The sequence below is a fragment of the Melampsora larici-populina genome (assembly GCF_000204055.1).
Source record: "Melampsora larici-populina 98AG31 unplaced genomic scaffold MELLAscaffold_1, whole genome shotgun sequence".
In the NCBI taxonomy this organism is placed as follows: Eukaryota; Fungi; Basidiomycota; class Pucciniomycetes; order Pucciniales; family Melampsoraceae; genus Melampsora; species Melampsora laricis-populina.
The window spans coordinates 1,479,973-1,498,172 of NW_006768765.1; the positions used below are offsets into that span (position 1 = coordinate 1,479,973).

Genomic DNA, 18,200 nt, shown 5'->3' on the forward strand with positions numbered 1-18,200 from the left:
AAAAAGGGAAAAAAGTACTTTTAACACAATTGCATTCATAGAGACAACATTTGTTCATTCTCAACTGACAAATAAATAATGCCATGGGTTAAATTGTGTTTCTCCGAGTTGCCCTAGCAATTACCTGAATAATATTACAATATATGGAGGTCTTTCCTCACCCAAGGAGTTCCCTATGATCCATCAGGAGGACCCATATGCCTAAAGATTCAGATCCTAATTAGTTCCTTTTCAGTGAAATAAATAAAGAGAGACAGAGACACACTTTTATATAAGCGTCATAATCAAACTCGGGTGCTCTTTCAATCTCATCCCTCGGCATCCACCAATCCAAACATGCCATTAACACATATTGTGCCATCAAAACCACACACATCACTTTTCCAAACACCACACCTGAGCCATAATGTCTGCAAAGGATTCTTAATTCAATTCTGACTGATATAACCTTTGACAAAAGTAACAAAGAAAATAGATAAACCTTCTCAATCGTTCAACCAGCGGACATGGTTCAATTTCCATTGCGTCTCCATAAACTTTCTCTGTTCGAATCGCCACATCTGCCCAACTATACATACCCTTGACGCGCTCATGAACTTTGATAGGATCATGCTTTCCAGAACAAATAATATCGATTGCCCGATCAATAGCCCTCACAAGATCTGCAATGGAGTCCTCCTTGAAATATCAGTAATCATATTTGACGCATACATTCATTCGAAATTTCAGTTGAAAAAACATTCACCTTCGACCTCAGGCTGAGCAAACTCGATCAATCCATCAGGTAAAACCTCAGGGATACCTCCAACATTGGTAGAAACCACAAACAATCCAGCACAAGCTGCTTCAAGGATTGTCATCCCAAATGCTTCGGTTAGTGAGGTATTTAAGAAGATTTCACCTCTTACTAATAGATCTCTAACTTGATCTGATCGGATTGGTCCTAATAATTCAACTTGATTAGGTGAAATCACTGATTGATGTTTTTCTTTCATTTGTTCTAGTTCGATCATTTTTGGTCCATCTCCTCCTAGGAAATCAGAAATCATAGAAAAGTAGATTTCACTCAAGTCAGTTAATGGCAAACATTAGTGGGTAGATGCTCATGTTGTGATGCGCAGTATTGAAAGAAACACCAACCGATCAAAAATTGAACCTCAGGATGTGCTGCACACACTTTTGGAATGGCTGCTATCAAAAGATCGATACCCTTTCGATAAGCCAGCCTTGAGACACAAACAATCGTCACTACGAGATCCAAGAAAAGTAATTCATCAGATCTTGTAAGCATCCAAAATTTAAAAATCGAACTCTTACTCACATGGACCTCCTTTGTATAAAGGTTTTCCTGAGTCCGGCTTAAAGCTATCGGCAACAATTGCATTCGGGATGACGTAAACCAAATCTGGGTTCAAAAGAGCTCTCAAAACCAAGTTTTCTTTTCTGAGAAATGACAAACAAGTTGATGAAGATCAATATCAAAGAACTTTCAGTTCCATGAGACGTCAGCTCAGGCTCAAAGAGAACGTACCCAGTATGGCTTACACAAATGACTGCTTCTATATCACTCAGGATACCCTTGACGATTTTATTTCCAGTGACTTCTCCCCATCCACCTCCACCCAAACCAAACAGTGAATGATCGGTGAAGACAGTCCGAATACCTACATGTAGGGTTTTCGCATGCATCACTGATTCGAGCCCTAGTGAGCTCATGGCTTGATGAGCATGAAATATTTCGATCCTTTCCCGAATCAAGATAGTCCGAATCAGAGGTAGACAACAGAATAGGTTAGGAAGTGTCGCAGCAGAACTTGAAAATGGGAGTGTGCCTAGTGGGATATGGTAAACTTTGAGGCCAGCTGGTAGGTGTCTGATTCCGCATCTGTTACCATAATCATGAGTGATGATAATGACCTATGACGATGATGATGAATTAGCGATTTACCAAACAAAATTGTACCTTTGGTAAATGAAAGTTTAACATGAGAGTAGTGCTAGATGACCTAAAACTCACTCTGTGACCCCGTTTTATCAATTTCTGAGCTAAGATATAGATATGAGATTCGACACCACCGAGGTTGGGGAAAAAGTAATCGGATGCCATACTAAGTCATCGATCGATCGATCATCCACCCAAAGTAAACGAAAAGGAAGGGGGTATCAAGTCAATAACTTTCTTCGATGAGATAATTGTCTGTCACACGATCGTCAGGCTGATATACTCAATCAGACATTCGTTAGAAACCTGCCAGGATTGATATCACTCTGACGCGATTGTGTACGGACGTATGGTAGGATAAGGACCATCAATCAGAGTAGCTGGATCGTATTGGATGAGCTTCTCGGTCTTCACTTTTTCTGATTTCCCGGAATCAGCTTCCTCGATCGAGTGTATTGATGTCATAGGCTGTTGTTCCAAACAAGTCGAAGTCGTCGAAGAATCACATCGAAGTTCACGGCGAGTCGAAAGTTACCATTGAGAATGCGCGGGAGGTCTCATGCTGGATTCAGGCAGCGATGGATCCCAAGACATTGAGACCCGGACATGGGCTAGGGTTATCCCTCACTCTTTCCCACTTCAACTTCTTGGACAACGCCCAGACGGTAGATCTGCTGAGCCGTACATAGACATCTCCTCACATTGCGCGCCACATAGTTGTGCAACGACACTTCTTTTAAAGATAGTGCAAGGTGGTGTCTGTGCTTTGGATCACTTTCTCTTGTCAACAAAAAGCCCTGCAATGGAAACTATTCACGAATAGATTCCATAGTCTCTATAGCGAAGCTATGAACCTATGTTCCGAATCATCTATGATTGCAACACGGAGCATCTAGTTATATAGTTGTCGTACATCTAAGCTCTAGGTAGCTTGACAGAACCCTTGATCAACGATTAGATGATACATCTAAACATTTGGCTCTTGAAGCGCTTTCAAATCCCATCCCCATCAAACATCACTTCCCTAATCCCACGCCAAACAGGTAAGATATATTCGAGTCGAGGTCGCAAAGCCTACCAATCAATCATCCGTATGAAACATCAACAAATTACTTTTTTTTCCGGTATGCTCCACATATGACTGACCCTAAAGATCCGACGAACTTCCATCTCTACCATATCACCAGTCTTACCTCGATCAATCACTATGGCAAGGTAAAATTCCACATTCCAACAATCTATGGCTTCATGAATGATGACTTGTTGTATATGAAAGGCTGGTACAAACTCGCGTCGAGTGCCAAGTAGAGTAGTTTGACTGAGTTGGATCCCCAGCGTACCTAGAACAAGTACTGTCTCTATCATTTGTGTTTGGTATCAGATTAAGATCATACTAATTCTTCTTTTGGAATTACTAGCGACATACCTGATTGGACTTGACTGAGCTTTGAGTAGGTCCAATAACTTAATATGATGAGATTAACGAAGCTAAAGATGGATGGCCAAGTCTTCTCTTGGACAAAGATCAGTATGGGTTGTCAATATGAATTGGGTATCACATTCGACTTGAACATTCACATACCGTCAACGCGAAGATAGTGCTAGACAAAGCAACCATGAATGCATCGACCAATCCATAACGTCTGTCTGGTGCTCGAAGGGTATAGCTACGGGTACTTGGTCCGATTTTTTGAACCGAAAGAAGCGGAATAGACGAAGGTGGAGTGACTGGGTCTGAAGGCATTCATTCCGTGATAAAGGTCGAGTCAAGAATTGATGAGCATAAGGATGAGGACTGGACTGTTTGACGAGTAACGACTTGGTGGTCTTGTTTCTTTTTTGGCGGTGGTGCTGAGCAATGCCATACTTTGGTTTAAAGAGCATAGCATGGGTTTAAAGAGGTTATGCCTTTACCAAGTGACCCTTCCAAACACATACATATTGGTCAAGGCCATGAAATTGCATCCTCTCTCATCCCCCCAGGTTTGGGAAAATGTCATTACCCAAAGGGAGATTTCGGGTTGAATTTTTTGAGACACCTTTAGGGCCCGTTCACTTAAGCAATTTCTGGTGAGAAATCACATTCTGCAAAATTTAAAGTGTCTATTTGGTGGTGCATGTTTCATTTTTGCATTAAAAAATTTACAGAATGTGATTTCTGGTCAGAAATTCCTTAAGTGAACGCACCCTTGATCACAATATTGCTGAAATCTTCTGAGAGGATGAGAAGGTAAGATGAGATGTGAGCCCGATGATCTGAAAAGGGACGATTCAAAATGGTCTGAAGCGTGCAGAACATCAGATGTTCTTTATTGGAAGAACCATATAGCTTTTCTTCCTTGTTTCAAAACAACCAAAAGATATTTAAGCAGGGAACCCTGACCGCTGATCATCATCCTAGCCTTACCATGCTTTATTGTTTTTACAAGTCTACATCTTGCTGCATCTTGTCACTATGAACTTACTCAACACCTTATCTTTCAGGATCTACATCCATCCCATCAATTCTTTCATACTTCTATACAAAATGGTATCAACTAATTCTCAATCATAAAAGAAGTGATGCAAAAATAACCCAAACAAAAAAGAGTCTCACAATAAGGTTTCAAGAAAAAAAAATTTGGACGGGGTTAAACTAAAACTTCGGTTAATTGTTCAGAAGACGAGTTTGCTAAACGTTCGTGTTCATCTATATCTGTTGCTTCCCATGGATACTACATCATTAATCCAACTTCTTGTTAGTTAACTTTTGCGTTTTTTTACAATTTTAAAGATTAGATTCAGATCAGAATTCAACTCACATCAACCCATTGATCGCCAATCGTCTTGCCAGCGAAATACTTGACATGATCTGGAATCTGAGCAGACTTGGGTTTATCTTTATTATGCACTGTATATAATCAATCAAGTCAACAAGCGGGTCAAAGGAACTTGCTTGGAAGGATCCCTCAAGTTAAAAAAGGTTTCACTAACCAACAAAGATAGCAAATTCAGTTGGATCCAACTTCTTTCTTTCATCCTCACTCAATTTCTCAAGTTGAGCTTTCACATCTTTCTCTAATTCAGCCACTGCATATGATAAAGTCGTTCGGGTATCATCAACTTCATCCTAAGTTTAAAAGTTCATTGAGAAGAAGAAGCAGAATTGATGAGTTGAGTCTGAGATTCAAGGGTTTTTTTGGAATCGAGGTGAGAAAGTTCACTTACAACTATCAAGATCCGTCGACCGAGTAAGGGGGTATGTCCAAGGGTCGAGAAATCTAACCTAGATTGATCATCATAAGTCTATTGATCTTCATATAAGATATTATAACTTGAACACAAAGCTAACCATTGTGTTCTATGTATGCAAAAAAACAAATTTGTTAACTTTGATGGTGATGTGTCTCTGATTTAAGTTCTTGTAACTTACCTTACCACTTCTTTTCCAACCTTTTGCTCAGTAGATGGTAAACCATTTGTAAGAGCTGTACCAAGTTCCTCATACAAAGATAATCCAATAGCCTAACCAAGTCATCGAAAATGACATGAGTTCAATGCGAAAAAAACCCCGATTTAAGGATTTTGAGGAACTTTTGGGTTGGTTTCTTACCTGGATTGGAATATTCTTTCGACATGGAGTTTTAAGAAATGTACGCTGAAAAAAGTATAAATGAAAGATTTTGTTAGCTGGTTGTGTTGTAAACTATAAGAATCACTAGATGGGACTTTAGGTAAGAAAAACGTACAAGAACTCGGGCTGGAAAAAATCCTCCTCCTCCAATAGCAATCATAATATCGGGACTATATAAAAAGAGATTTTAGTGATTCAATCAATTTTTTTTGAGATCAAAGAACCATTAAGACCAGAAAAAATTGACTGACCCGAATTCATCACGGATTTTAGTAGCAGTTGATCTGATCGTACGCTAATGATGATAAATGATGAATGATAAACCATTTGATGAGTTTTTTCTTAATCTTAACTTATCTTTAATCATGAAAAACATCAAATTAGGCTTACATGGATTTCGTTATAAGTTATTCGAACATCTAAGATCTTAATCAAACCAACTCAGCTTTTAAGATATAATAGGTAATCGATTAAAGAAAACCAAATCAATAAGCCAACTTACGTCCGTCATGGGTAGACATTTTTTTGCAGATTTGGTTTATTTAGAATGCGAGTGAGATCTTTGAAAAGCTTTCTCTTTCGTCGGTCTTTGTTTTGCTTGATAAGATCACAGCCATTTGCATCAAGATTGTCAGGGTCCCGGCCCCGTAAGCTTGACTAAAAGCCCCTCGAATGCGCGTTCGCCGCGACGGCCCCGTGGTTTTCTCTGACCCGAGACAAACTTACCATTGGCATTCCACCTCAGGATGAGCCCCGGGCAGTCGGGCTCGGGGACCGGCCAGAACGACCCACCGAGCAAAATCTAAGAGCCCTGCCCGGCTTCCGAGCCGAACCCGCCTCGACGGGGACTCTTCCCCGGACACGTAGACCGGTCCCCGCCACCGAGAAAACGGTGCCCTACCGATATGTCGGTTCTCCGTCAAGTCCCCGCGAGTTCTCGATTGGACTGACCTTTTCCTGGAAATATTTCAACATGAAAAGCTTGATTGGTGAAGTGCCCGCTGCTACCCATGGCTGATCATGCATGTATAAAGGCAGAACCTATAGCTGTGATTGAATGATGTCCATCTATTCAGTTTCATCTCCTCACCTTTCCCTCACCTATCGATCATGATTCTTTCGTCATCTCGATTTCTAACTCTTTATCGTTTTTATTATCTTGATATTTAATTCTTTATTGTTTTTATTATCTCAATTTGTAACTCTCTTTGAACACTGTTAATCGCTTCCTTGTATGTATCAACTGCTTGTTCACCCATCCTTGCTTGAATATGTATCATAACTGTTCATAATCTATGTACGGTTTCTCGGTTCTCCGAGAAAAATCGGGGATCTTGATACCTCAGGCCGGACCCCGATCCGACGGACCCGGGTCGGTGTCGGGGCTCTCAGAGCTCTAGCCCGGCTACCGTATCGACGGTACGGTAGACCGGGGATCTCCGCCTCCGCCGGAGCCGGGGCTCATCCTGAATTCCACCACTGCCAACAATTATTGATGCGATTCTTTTGGATCGATTCTGATCGATTGCTACATAAACTCAAATCTGTTGAGATGAAACCATTAGGATGATTCGAAGAGATCTGCCCCAAGATTGAACATAGTCAAATGGCCAAGCCTGAACCCATGCTGTTTAAAATCAAGCGTTCAATCTGTGAGGACCATGTGTGATTTTTAAATTGATTGATAGGATGCCAAGGATGAATTGAAATGTTTTTGAGACTACGCATTCTGGTATGACTGAATGCCCAATGGGTCAAATTTTGAGAAATCATGAAGAACCAGTAAGCCTGGCGTTATATCCCCAGAACTTTTAAGTATGGGGCTCGGTAATGCGACGTATGATTTTGGTGGGACAAAAGATCTGGGAATTCAGACCGTGAGGTTTCTGAAAATCAAATGTAAAGTCCGACGGGGGTCAGCTCACTTTGGGCGTTAAGTTACGTCGTTGTGCTCAAAACGGTGAATGGCTTTGTTGTGGTGATTCGTGGTGACGAAGCCGAAGTAGCGTCGCGGAGTCACCGTTTCGGTCTCAACGTTGAGGACGAGCAACAAGCGGGATCAAACAATTGATCCTTTCGTCGTTGCTTTGACGCTCGAGCAAGCCGCGTTGCAGATGAGAGGTGTTGTGAGTCGGAAACGCGTGGCAGCCCCGCTGCACTCGCACTGGATTCAGATGTTGTGATACGTGCGTTGGACTGACTGGAGGCCCCATTGTGAAGCCGAATCAGATCAGGATACGTGCTGAGTTGTGGTATTTACTCGCTCGACCCTAATTGGTCTGTCGCCGTGTTTCTCGGTACGGACGTCGTCTTCAGGAAGACGGGGGTTAACAAATGTCCGCGATCTGACAAAGCTTTGGACTTATCACTCTTGAGCTCATCGTGTTCGTCACCTTATACTTTGCCAAAATCTGTTGATCTCATCGCCTGTCAGACCTTGTTTCCTAACGAACATGGCACCCTCAAAACCTGGGAAGACCGACGCTTCCAGACCAGCACCGTACCATGACATTCAGCCAAAGGGATCGTCACCTTTGACCTTAATCAAAACCAGCACTGAGGATATCCCTTTCGCAGCCAACATACACGACTGGCTGCCTTACTCACTTGTTCATATCGTGCCGCCACCTGCTGGGTTCGGCCACAACCCGTTATCGAATTGCTTTGTAAGCACTTATCAGCCATCCAAGGTGAAGCTGATGCATTCCTCTCACACCTGCGTTTGTACAACAGTTCGAACAAGCCCAGGAAGCAAAGGCAAAACTAGGAACAAATCATCAAGCTCTCGCCCGTCACTTCCGCTAGGTATCTTTCCCTAACTCTCAAAGTTTCTTGTTTATAATTACCTTCATGTTGTAAATCAGTTTCGACGATCTTTTTTCTAACCGCGTCTCGTTTCTCGAGCGTTCCGGTGCGGCTAGCAGCACTCCTGGGACCTCGGCACAGGCTAGGTGTTATTTTTTCATAAATTTCAATGTATTGAAGTCTTCACCAATCCAGCATCAACGTCGTATTCCAATCCAAGACATTCGTGACCCAGGATGATCTTTCCATCCAACCGAATAAACTCCTGTGCAATCAAATCGACAAGCACAACGTATCCATGAGTGACCACACCACCGTTACCATTAAATTCACGTTCAAATCCTCACCAGCGCAGGGAGACTTGCTCCAGCGCTGCTCCTGTCCAACTCTCTAGTCCACCAACCAAATGAGCTCACACCTGCGTTTGTACAACAGTTCGAACAAGCCTGGGAAGCAAAGGCAAAACTAGGAACGAATCCTCAAGCTCTCGCCCGTCACTTCCGCTAGGTAGTTTTCCTTAACTCAAAGTTTCTTGTTTACAATTACCTTCATGTTGTAAATCAGCTTCGACAATGTTTTTTCTAACCACGTCTCGTTTCTCGAGCGTTCCGGTGCGGCTAGCGGCACTCCCGGGAGCTCGGCACAGGCTAGGTGTTACTTTTTGTCTTAGTGTCCCCTCGGTTTTGATTCTACTCGTTTTTTCATTCCCCTCTCTCTCGTGTATAATTCAAAGTTTGGATCCAGTTGGTGCTCATTTCATTTGCGCGCTGATGGGCTATGCGCGGATTCACTTCCTGAGCGGCAACGCGCCAAAAGCACGATCCGCGCAAATGAGCCTCATTATCGAGGCCCAGGTTTTTCCAAACCCTACCCTTGGTCTTCCTAGACCGAGGGAAACCCGAGGCCAAGGGAAGACGTCTTACCAATCCTTAAACCCTTGGGAGAACCCCTTTTGGATCTCCAAATTAAGATATTCCAATTCCCTTTTGAATAGTTCTGGGGATATAACGGCGTGCGATGAGCATTATCTGTGATTGGAAATGTCAAATTCTACTTTTCAACTCAAAGAGAAAGAAAGTCAGTATGATTTGATTTCAAGTGAAGATGATTCCAATCCAATCCAATGAAATGCTTTAACTCAAGTCTTGATGGATGAGGATTGATGACCAGTTTACCATCATCTTGAATTTCTTTGTACCATCATCCAACTTGAATTCTTCATCAAAAATGCCCAAAGAAAAGAAAAAATTAAAAATCAAAATCAAAATCATCACTTTTAACAAACGTTTATCAAGTAGATTAACTTCATTAAATTCAACTTTCACTTTCAATTCTTCTTCAAAATCTCAATCACTCTATCAATCTATCCAACCTGAACCTGCTTTAACTCTAGACTTACTCGAAATTAAAAACCCAATCAATCTAGATTTACAAAAACTTAAGCCTACTACTAAACCAGAAGTCATCGATCTTATCAACATTTCAATCCCAATCAACTTCCATCCCAAAACAGATTCTATAAATTTAAATCCATTCTGTCCAATTTCAAAACCATCATCTAAAAAGATTCTTCATCGAAGATTCGTTTCATTACCACCTAAGCTTACTACAATCTTTGAAGATCAACTTAAAGAAAAAGAAGAAGAAGAACGTCATACTTGTTTTGTAGAGATCAAAATCATCAATCGGTCTTCAACTTATACTTATCATAGTATTGATGAACCATCCAAAAGACATAAAGGATCATACAGACCTGGTTCAGAGTTCGTAAGTTGACATTTCACCTATTAATCATAATTTTCTAATTCCAAAGAAATCGATTCTTGATGATTGATCCTATGTTTTGGTTTTCCTTGTGATTTGGAATAGATCCAACTACGTGGTACACCTTCTAAGCCTTACCCACATCTAACTGGGGTTTTGAATCCGCCTAAGAGAAAATATAAATCAAGTCCTTTTATGATTAAACATCGTTCTAGATATTCATCATGAAGACTATCAACAAAGGACCAGTTCTATTGATTGATCTACTTGTAATGTAATCTTCATTCAACATATATCATTTTATCTTATCAACTAAGCAAATGACCATCAATCTGTTTTGATTGTATTTTAAGTATGATCCGATTCCAAACTCTTTCAGTTCAAATAATAATGTTTTTTGTAAAGACATCAACCAAAAATCTAAGATTTAATTTCAAAATGTATACATAATCACTTGATTCACTTTTAACTAAATTGTATATAATCTTAACCAAGTTTTGTATCATAAAATCTAATCATGTTTACATACAACCTCGTATCCTAAATAAAATTAATAATGTATATATCCTTTATTCAAAAGAATTGGACAGTTGTTTTGATTTGTTAAATTGAAACATGAAGCATTTTCAAATTGTTGTGAGGAATTAATTATGCATATAAAATAGTAAAGTGATCATGACTTTTACCTTCAGGTTGGACAAACAGATACACTAACTGTAAGAATTAAACAGGTTTATCAAAGTGATCATTGACACCGCGGGAATCATTAAGTGTGAAACCCAATTGAGCAAAGTCGCGGTGTCTGGGTCCGCGACTTTCTTCAATTGTGGATCTTGTTCGCCATAGGTTTGCTATAGGTTTGCTAGCTTGCATTGAGCTGCCCTCGAGTTGTCCGCCTGAGCTGCAGTACATGTTATGCATGTTTTTCCTTTCAATATCCTCAGACCACTCAAGATCATCATGTATGAGTCATGAGCTTTATTATGTATATGTTACAAGAGTCTAGACATATGGTACCTCCATTAGTCCATACTACAGCCTGAGTGGATGACTATGTAGAGGGCAGCTCAAGACGAGCTTGCAAACCTATGGCAAACCTGTGGCAAACGAGATCCGTGATTGAAGGAAGTCGCGGACCCGGACACCACGACTTTGCTCAATCTGGTTTCACACTTAATGATTCCCGTGGTGTGATTACCACATTCGATTTGATCCATTTATCAGAATCTTTTTTTGTTTTTTTTATTGCAATGTTTAAAGTGCCTCCTGAGCCGTAGGCTATCAGGCACTAACTACTTGTGCTCCGCTCCAGTAAAAACCCCTGTGGGGAAAAGGTCACGTGCTGGCTGTTTGAAGTATTACAAGTGTTATTTTTGGAACAGTTAATGGTGCTAAAGGATGGGGTACATTTAGATGTGTGGGGTATGGATAGTTTGGGGAGTGGTTTCATCAATTATTGATGCCCAGACCCATCGGCTCTTTAGCCTCCAGGTTGAGTTAGTGAATTTGGCGATACCTTTGAAGGATTTTGGGTTGTGGAGAATGTCAGTCGATTCTCTCAACTGAAGCTCGTTTATTGATTCAATGAGTTTTGTGTGTTGGTGTTCGTATCTATGACAGATGAATAAGAAATGTTCAACAGTTTCCACTCCTGCGTGGCACTCACATAGGGGGTCAAACCGTTGTTGATGTTTAAATAGGTAAGAATTTAGATGAATGTGATTTGATTGTAATTGTGTAATTGTCGACACTTCGAGTTTGCATAAGTTGCTGAGTGCCTTAAGGTGTTGTTGTTGACATGGCTTGTGGCCCAGCCTCTTGATATCCTCGGGCGTGAAGTTGCTCTTGTCGGCTTTTGACCAAGCCTTGATTGCGGTCGTGAATCCTGCTAGTGATGGTGTAGAAGTGAAGGTACTCGACAGCTCTCTTTTTGCCAAGGCGTTAGCTATTTTGTCAACCACCTCGTTCCCACTTACTCTGCGATGTCCTGGGCACCATCGGATCGTGACCCTTGCATTCACGAAGGTCACAGTTATCAGAATCTACACCACTCTGTCTACTTCTTTGGGATATAAAGACCTGAATCATATTTCAATGAGGAAAATTATATAAAGTGTTTTAATGCATGTAAAATCTTGGAAACAAACCAATCAAATATATACTATGTGCCAAATCTACCTACATATAATAAAGGAAAGTAATTTAAGAAAAAAAAGATTAATACTCACCTGCTTCAATGGCTCTTGCTCTTTTGAGTAGCACCTTTCTGTTCCGGGTCCTCCCACCCTGTGATGAAACTCAGGACATATCACTCTTCATTCAACCTTCTGTGAGTTGAGCCAAGGGTCCTTCTATACCACTAGTGATTTACCACCCGGCTACTTTGATGGCACATGTCTTTTGAGTAATGTTCTTTTGCCCGGGGACTCCCAAGTTGTGATGTAGCACAATGCTTGCTTTGGTTCTGTTGCAAGTAGATACTTTGTGCCCACACACTGATTGCTGGTGTCTGCCAGGTACATCTGTGGATATTGGCATTTGTTTTGTTGCACAATCATGCCTGAACAAGCAACTGTGTGTTTTTTTAGAGCAGGGTTCCAATGGATGTGTTGCCTTGACTCATGCCTGTGTGTCGGCTGGGCGCCAATTGTCTAGTTTACAATAAGAATGATTGGATTATAGATCATAAATTGATGAATTTACAACAAGAATCATCTGAATTAAAAAAGAAATTTAAACAAAATCAAAAAGAAACCATTTGAACACATCAACATTGCCGAGCTCATAAAAGATTTCCTCTCATTAACATCAAGTATGATTTTAAATGCTACTTGGATGGATTAGATTTAGATTTCAAACTAGTTGAGTTTACAGGAGTAGTAGAAGATGATGAGTTTTGATGACAAGGAGATGGAAGTTGAACCCCATATCCAACCCAAGCATCAAGATAACCACAACCATGAATAGGTACATAAAACCCTATAGAATCATTAGATTGAAATCCCACATTCTCATCTACCATAGATGGTGTTGAAGTTGATGGAATTGGTTTCAAGATGATAGGGGGACCAATAGGTGATAATTGAGGTAAATCTTGGGTATTATAACTTTCATGTCCTTCTGGTCCGTTACCTCTAATCTTAGATGGTGGGAATGGTTCGATTGATTCAAGTTCAGTTTGGTTGATCATCCCTGTTGTTGTACTCTTGCCTCCTGTTTTCCATTTTGAAAGTGGTGCTTCATATATATATTGTGGTAAGTTTATGGATAATTCTTTGGATTTCTTTCTACAACTTCCTTGACTAGTTCTAGCATCAGGACTTAATCAAATCAAAAATCATTCATCAGCCAAATCCATCAAAAAATGATCAAACCAAAATCAATTAGAAGAGTTTCTTTTCTTCCCCTTTGGGACGGGGATAGGTTTGCAAAGAGATTTTAAGTTTACCTAATGTAACCAGATTGAAGTCCAAGTTGATAATTCCACATTGGATTAGGTGGATTGTCTTGTAAGATTGAATGTGAGATTTTCCAAGTCCAAAAAAATGAATTGATTAATGAATCTTGAGTGGTTTTACCTAATTCAATAAATGAATCTTTTGATGATTTGGTCCATTTTCTATGATCATTCCAATAACTAAAAAGTAATTCTTTTTGTTAGTTTTTGATCTTTGATTCCATCTTTTTTGTACTTACCTACAATCACCTATCTTTGGGATTTTAGGATCTGGTGAAGATGGGCTTGGATATGTTCCATCAAATCGACTACCTGATCCTACATTGTTTACAAATCTAATTTTCAAAGAATTCATTCTTCATCATCAATTTCTCTAACACATCAAAACAAGATATTCCATGAAACTCACATTCCACAATCGTTCACAGCCAACCTAAAAACCAAATCAAAGAAAATCATTCATATTTTCCAAAAAAATAAATCTAGTTTTTCAAAATCTCATCACTCACGACCATTCACCAGCAATAGCTAAACCAAAACTATCCATTGTAAAGTTTTGATGAGCAGACCATTGTTTACAAGGTTTAAATGAATTTGTCTCAAGACTATCATTATTTTGTGAACCAAAACATAAGTATGGATGTGTATCAAGTCCGACTCGATCTGATCCATTCATAAACCCTGACCATGGATTCTTTAATGTAGAACCAATACCTGAAACTCCTTGAAATCCATCATGAAACACTATGAACGGTCCATTTCCTTCTCCTTGACCACCTATGCTTCTAATCAATTTATATGACTCATAATACCTAAATCAGATTTCCTTACTTTATTAATTTATATGAACTTCAAAGGAATTAAGATTTGAAGATGTTTCATTCTTTGTGAGAAAAATAGCTCACCAAGATCTTAAAGCAGCACTTGTAATAGATCCAATCTTAGGTTCATTTAAAACTGAGAACATAGGTACTACATTTTTATATTTAGGTTGACTGATGAATTGGGTTAAAGTCATGATATAATTTAATGTTCTTTGTGCATTTACAATTCCCATTGGACCAGCAAGAAAGTTAATTTGTTTTCCTTGTCTTCCAGAATGATTCCATCCATTCTGTTTTTTAAAAGAATAAGTTAATAAAATGAAAATCATTAGAAAAAAATGTGATGTTCAATTCTTAAACTTACTTGTGAACCAGGAACAGCATGTAAATCTAAATTAAGCCTTAATCCATATTTCCTTGCCCAACCAAAAGCTTTATACAAATATTTCCAAGAAACACCAGATTGAAATGGTTCATCCTCTTGACTTTCAATCAACCACCAACCAATCGGAATCCTAATCCAATTCAATCCAGCCGAAGCAATTTGAGCAAAATCTTCTTCTTTAATAAAATCTTTATAATGATCTTCTATGACATTTTTAGCTGAATCACCTAAAGTTTTGATTAAACTCCATTCATCTATTGGTGGGTTTTCTGATTTGATGTAGGGTTCAAATAGGTATGGTGTGATGAATGGTTCAATGACTAACCAACCTCCTAGGTTGACTCCACGGATTTGATGCTTGTTGTAATCCCATGGTTCTTCTAGTGATGGTTGATCAGCTTGTGGTCTTGCAGTATCATTGAATGGAATTGAGACCCAAGTACCTCCTAAAGTGTTATTATATCTAAACACTTTACCTTCATCTGTCTTCAGTAGTCATTTTTTTATCACATTCATCATTCAATTTTTACATATCCAAACGTAAAGCATTTGGAAGTTGATAAGTTTTATACTACTTACAGTGATCAAATCTCCTCCTTTTCCCCAAAGTGCTTTATTTTTTGAATTTGGAAGTAGAGTTCCATTTTTAATGAGAAACTTCCAAAGGATAAAAGTCACTGCACAGATGAGGATCAAAATGATCAATAAGATGATCTTCCATATTGCACATTTCTTATTGTTTGAATTTTTCTTGGTCACCTAAATATGAAGAAAAAGTAAATGATATCAAGAATAAGATGAGTAAAGGTTTGATTGATTGAAGAACTTTGGATCAGAAATCATCATTTGAGGGATTTCACAAATCTTCTTGGTCTGGTATTCTATGAAAAAAACACTAACCATGGCTGGTATCCTAGATTTCACCATAGAGTTCCTAAGTGATTTTCTAATATTAAGATCTTTAGTAACACCAGGAGTCTCAGGTTGATTAAAAATATCAAATTCAGTATACCTAGATGTGTTAGGTACTCTAAATGACATTCTAGTTTTCAAATCACCCGATCTAACTGCATCTTCTTCACAATACAAATGCCAATCAAGATTTCCAACTGATGATTCAAGTTCTCTTTCTATACCTGAATCTGATTGCCATTGTGAATCTCGATGAGGATCATCATATATCCATGTTTTCGTAAGTTCTGATCTTTGGAATCTATATTGGTCTTCTCTTTCGTATCCTTGGTTTGATCTTTCTTCATGTCTTTGATGGTTTGGTTTTGACATTTCATTTGAAAAATAATGGGGTTTACAACTTCTTTTAGGGAGATCCTTGGAACTCTCTCTCTAATGATCCCTCTCTATATCCTTGGTACTCAAGCTAGAGATAATCAGAATCCAGTTTACATTCAGTAAGCAACAGAAAATCTTGTATTGAGAGAACTGAGCTGTAGGTTGAAAAACTTACTAGTATTGTTTGATTCACAGGAATTCTTGAAAAAAGAAAACGATGGTGATGTTGATGATGATTTTCTGGTAAGAGTTTTTCGATTTGAATTTGAAAAAGATCAACTGAGATTGGTTGTTATTCACAATTGTTTACAATTTCTGTTTGAAAGTAAAAAAAACTTTTAATGAGAATTGATAGAAGTTCAGAGGTGTATTATAAACAATCCGATTTGAATATTTTTGTCTTTGAGGAACATTTTGTTTTACCAAGATTAAAAAATATGAATAGGATTTGTATGAATTACATTTTTTTTGGTTGAAATTCTGAAGCTGTGTTTGTGTAAGATAGAAGTCGAGATTTGTAGGTTGGCAAGGTGAACAAAGGTTTTTAGGGAGAAAACAAAACGAGAACTGATCTACCGATGGATTGAAGGTTTTGTTGGTTTCCAAGATCAATTTTTATAACGATATGGAGTCAGATCGAAGTCATCCTCAAAGGAAATCGAATTCAGATCCATCGAACCTTTAGACAGATAGAATTCACACTGGATTATTCTTCAGCTTTTGAAAGAACCTTTTAAAGTTCACGAATAGAATGTATGCACACTACAATCTTCAAGGAGAAAGAGAACTGAACTCCATTTCATCATGAAGATGATATCTTCTCAGATCGACTTGACAAACTTGTATCACCCTCGTACGTCAATCATAGAAGACGGCTGAAGACGGGGCCTGGTGAAAGGACGAGGTATAATCGCCCTGTAAGTCTGATTATCTGGCGCGGTAGGACGTGGAAAAAATGGTCCACTGCCCACTTCACCGATAACTAAATATTCCATTTAACTTGCAAGGTGAGTCACACGCGCTCGCAAGATTGCATGAGTGAAGTCTACGATTGATCTCGCGATTGATTTGTCAGGAAGTAGATCAAAGGATCTTAAGCCGGAGGTTCCTTCAGCCGGTCTTTTTCAAGATTATTCATAGGTTCAATGTAAGTGGTTTATGCCAATTGAGATGATAATGAATCAGAGAAATAACACGAAATAGCGAAGATTGAATTACAGTAGATTTCAAAAAGAATGAAATCATGAAAAGCAAATATTTCAAAAGTGTTACCATCTTGAGCGGCGCAAACCGCAGCCACCTGTCAGATCTGCCAGATGTGGTAGGCCCATCCCGCACATCTTCTCAGATATCTGTCACGCATGAAATATACAGGGTCCTAAAAAAGCCCAGGGACTTGAAAAAAGAGAAAGCAAACCTTTCATGGTTCACCGGCTTTCACCTCTGTCCCCCATCTTGATCGAACACACCCAACCGAGTTTCTTTTCCATCCTGCTTCATCAGCCCCTCACCCCGATAATGGGGTTTCAATCTTACTCCGAGGATCTCAAGCTCCTGGCCACCCGGATGGCCATCGACGGCGTTAGTCTTGATGAGATCAATGTGACCTTACGAACATCGATTTCTCCAGCTTCGCTTTGGCGATGGAAGCAACTTTTGATTCATACCAACCGTGTTGTGCATGACCCTATGGATTATCAGCGCCGAGGCCGCCCTCATGTATTGTCAGACGATCAACTCGAGGTGCTCAAAGAACTAGTCATTCACTCACCCTCTGTGTACCTCGACGAATTACAGCGCCGCATGTTTGCTATCACCGGCGAATCTATCTCGCGTTCTACACTCTCTCGCGAGCTACATGAGCGCCTAGGCCTATCACACCTGGTCACTCGAGGCGTCCATCCGGGTCAATCAGAAGACGATCGAGCTGATTATATGATCCGGGTCGCCGGAATTCCTCCTGAGTATATGGTGTTCATTGGTAAGTTCGTGATGTCTATTGTTGATGGCTGTCGAAGATTTGAAAACTGATGGGAATGGTCTTTTATCAGATGAGTCTGGTATTAAGGGTATTGATTGTCTTCGCACTCGAAGCTGGGCCCCAACTGGCTCTTGTACAG

The 18,200-nt window shown here is 39.6% G+C and overlaps 5 protein-coding genes across 5 annotated transcripts; 2 read left to right on the forward strand and 3 right to left on the reverse strand.

The window, feature by feature from the left end:
- Nucleotides 1–423: 423 nt before the first annotated feature.
- MELLADRAFT_32491 (family 4 glycosyltransferase) lies at nucleotides 424–2,113 on the reverse strand (the record flags this gene model as incomplete). Its single annotated transcript, XM_007403999.1, has 6 exons — nucleotides 424–662; nucleotides 746–1,030; nucleotides 1,141–1,248; nucleotides 1,328–1,443; nucleotides 1,532–1,917; nucleotides 2,018–2,113. Coding segments are annotated over 6 exons (1,230 nt in total), but the record flags the coding sequence as incomplete, so codon positions are not given.
- A 2,459-nt stretch (nucleotides 2,114–4,572) lies between these two features.
- MELLADRAFT_86888 (uncharacterized protein) lies at nucleotides 4,573–6,076 on the reverse strand (the record flags this gene model as incomplete). The annotated part of the gene is made up of 11 exons (XM_007403998.1): nucleotides 4,573–4,656; nucleotides 4,744–4,832; nucleotides 4,916–5,051; nucleotides 5,150–5,207; nucleotides 5,274–5,282; nucleotides 5,355–5,446; nucleotides 5,535–5,579; nucleotides 5,671–5,725; nucleotides 5,807–5,850; nucleotides 5,946–5,995; nucleotides 6,058–6,076. The coding sequence occupies 11 exons, from the start codon at nucleotides 6,074–6,076 to the stop codon at nucleotides 4,573–4,575; spliced, it is 681 nt and encodes a 226-aa protein (XP_007404060.1).
- A 1,213-nt stretch (nucleotides 6,077–7,289) lies between these two features.
- MELLADRAFT_101139 (uncharacterized protein) lies at nucleotides 7,290–8,360 on the forward strand (the record flags this gene model as incomplete). The annotated part of the gene is made up of 4 exons (XM_007403549.1): nucleotides 7,290–7,337; nucleotides 7,562–7,681; nucleotides 8,072–8,221; nucleotides 8,289–8,360. The coding sequence occupies 4 exons, from the start codon at nucleotides 7,290–7,292 to the stop codon at nucleotides 8,358–8,360; spliced, it is 390 nt and encodes a 129-aa protein (XP_007403611.1).
- Nucleotides 8,361–9,587: 1,227 nt separating this feature from the next.
- On the forward strand, nucleotides 9,588–10,352 carry MELLADRAFT_101140 (uncharacterized protein; the record flags this gene model as incomplete). Its single annotated transcript, XM_007403550.1, has 2 exons — nucleotides 9,588–10,127; nucleotides 10,230–10,352. 2 exons carry the CDS (start codon nucleotides 9,588–9,590, stop codon nucleotides 10,350–10,352), a joined length of 663 nt encoding a protein of 220 aa, XP_007403612.1.
- A 3,216-nt stretch (nucleotides 10,353–13,568) lies between these two features.
- On the reverse strand, nucleotides 13,569–15,285 carry MELLADRAFT_32325 (family 5 glycoside hydrolase; the record flags this gene model as incomplete). Its single annotated transcript, XM_007403997.1, has 6 exons — nucleotides 13,569–13,761; nucleotides 13,821–13,916; nucleotides 13,991–14,014; nucleotides 14,091–14,393; nucleotides 14,487–14,695; nucleotides 14,770–15,285. Coding segments are annotated over 6 exons (1,341 nt in total), but the record flags the coding sequence as incomplete, so codon positions are not given.
- Nucleotides 15,286–18,200: the final 2,915 nt, after the last annotated feature.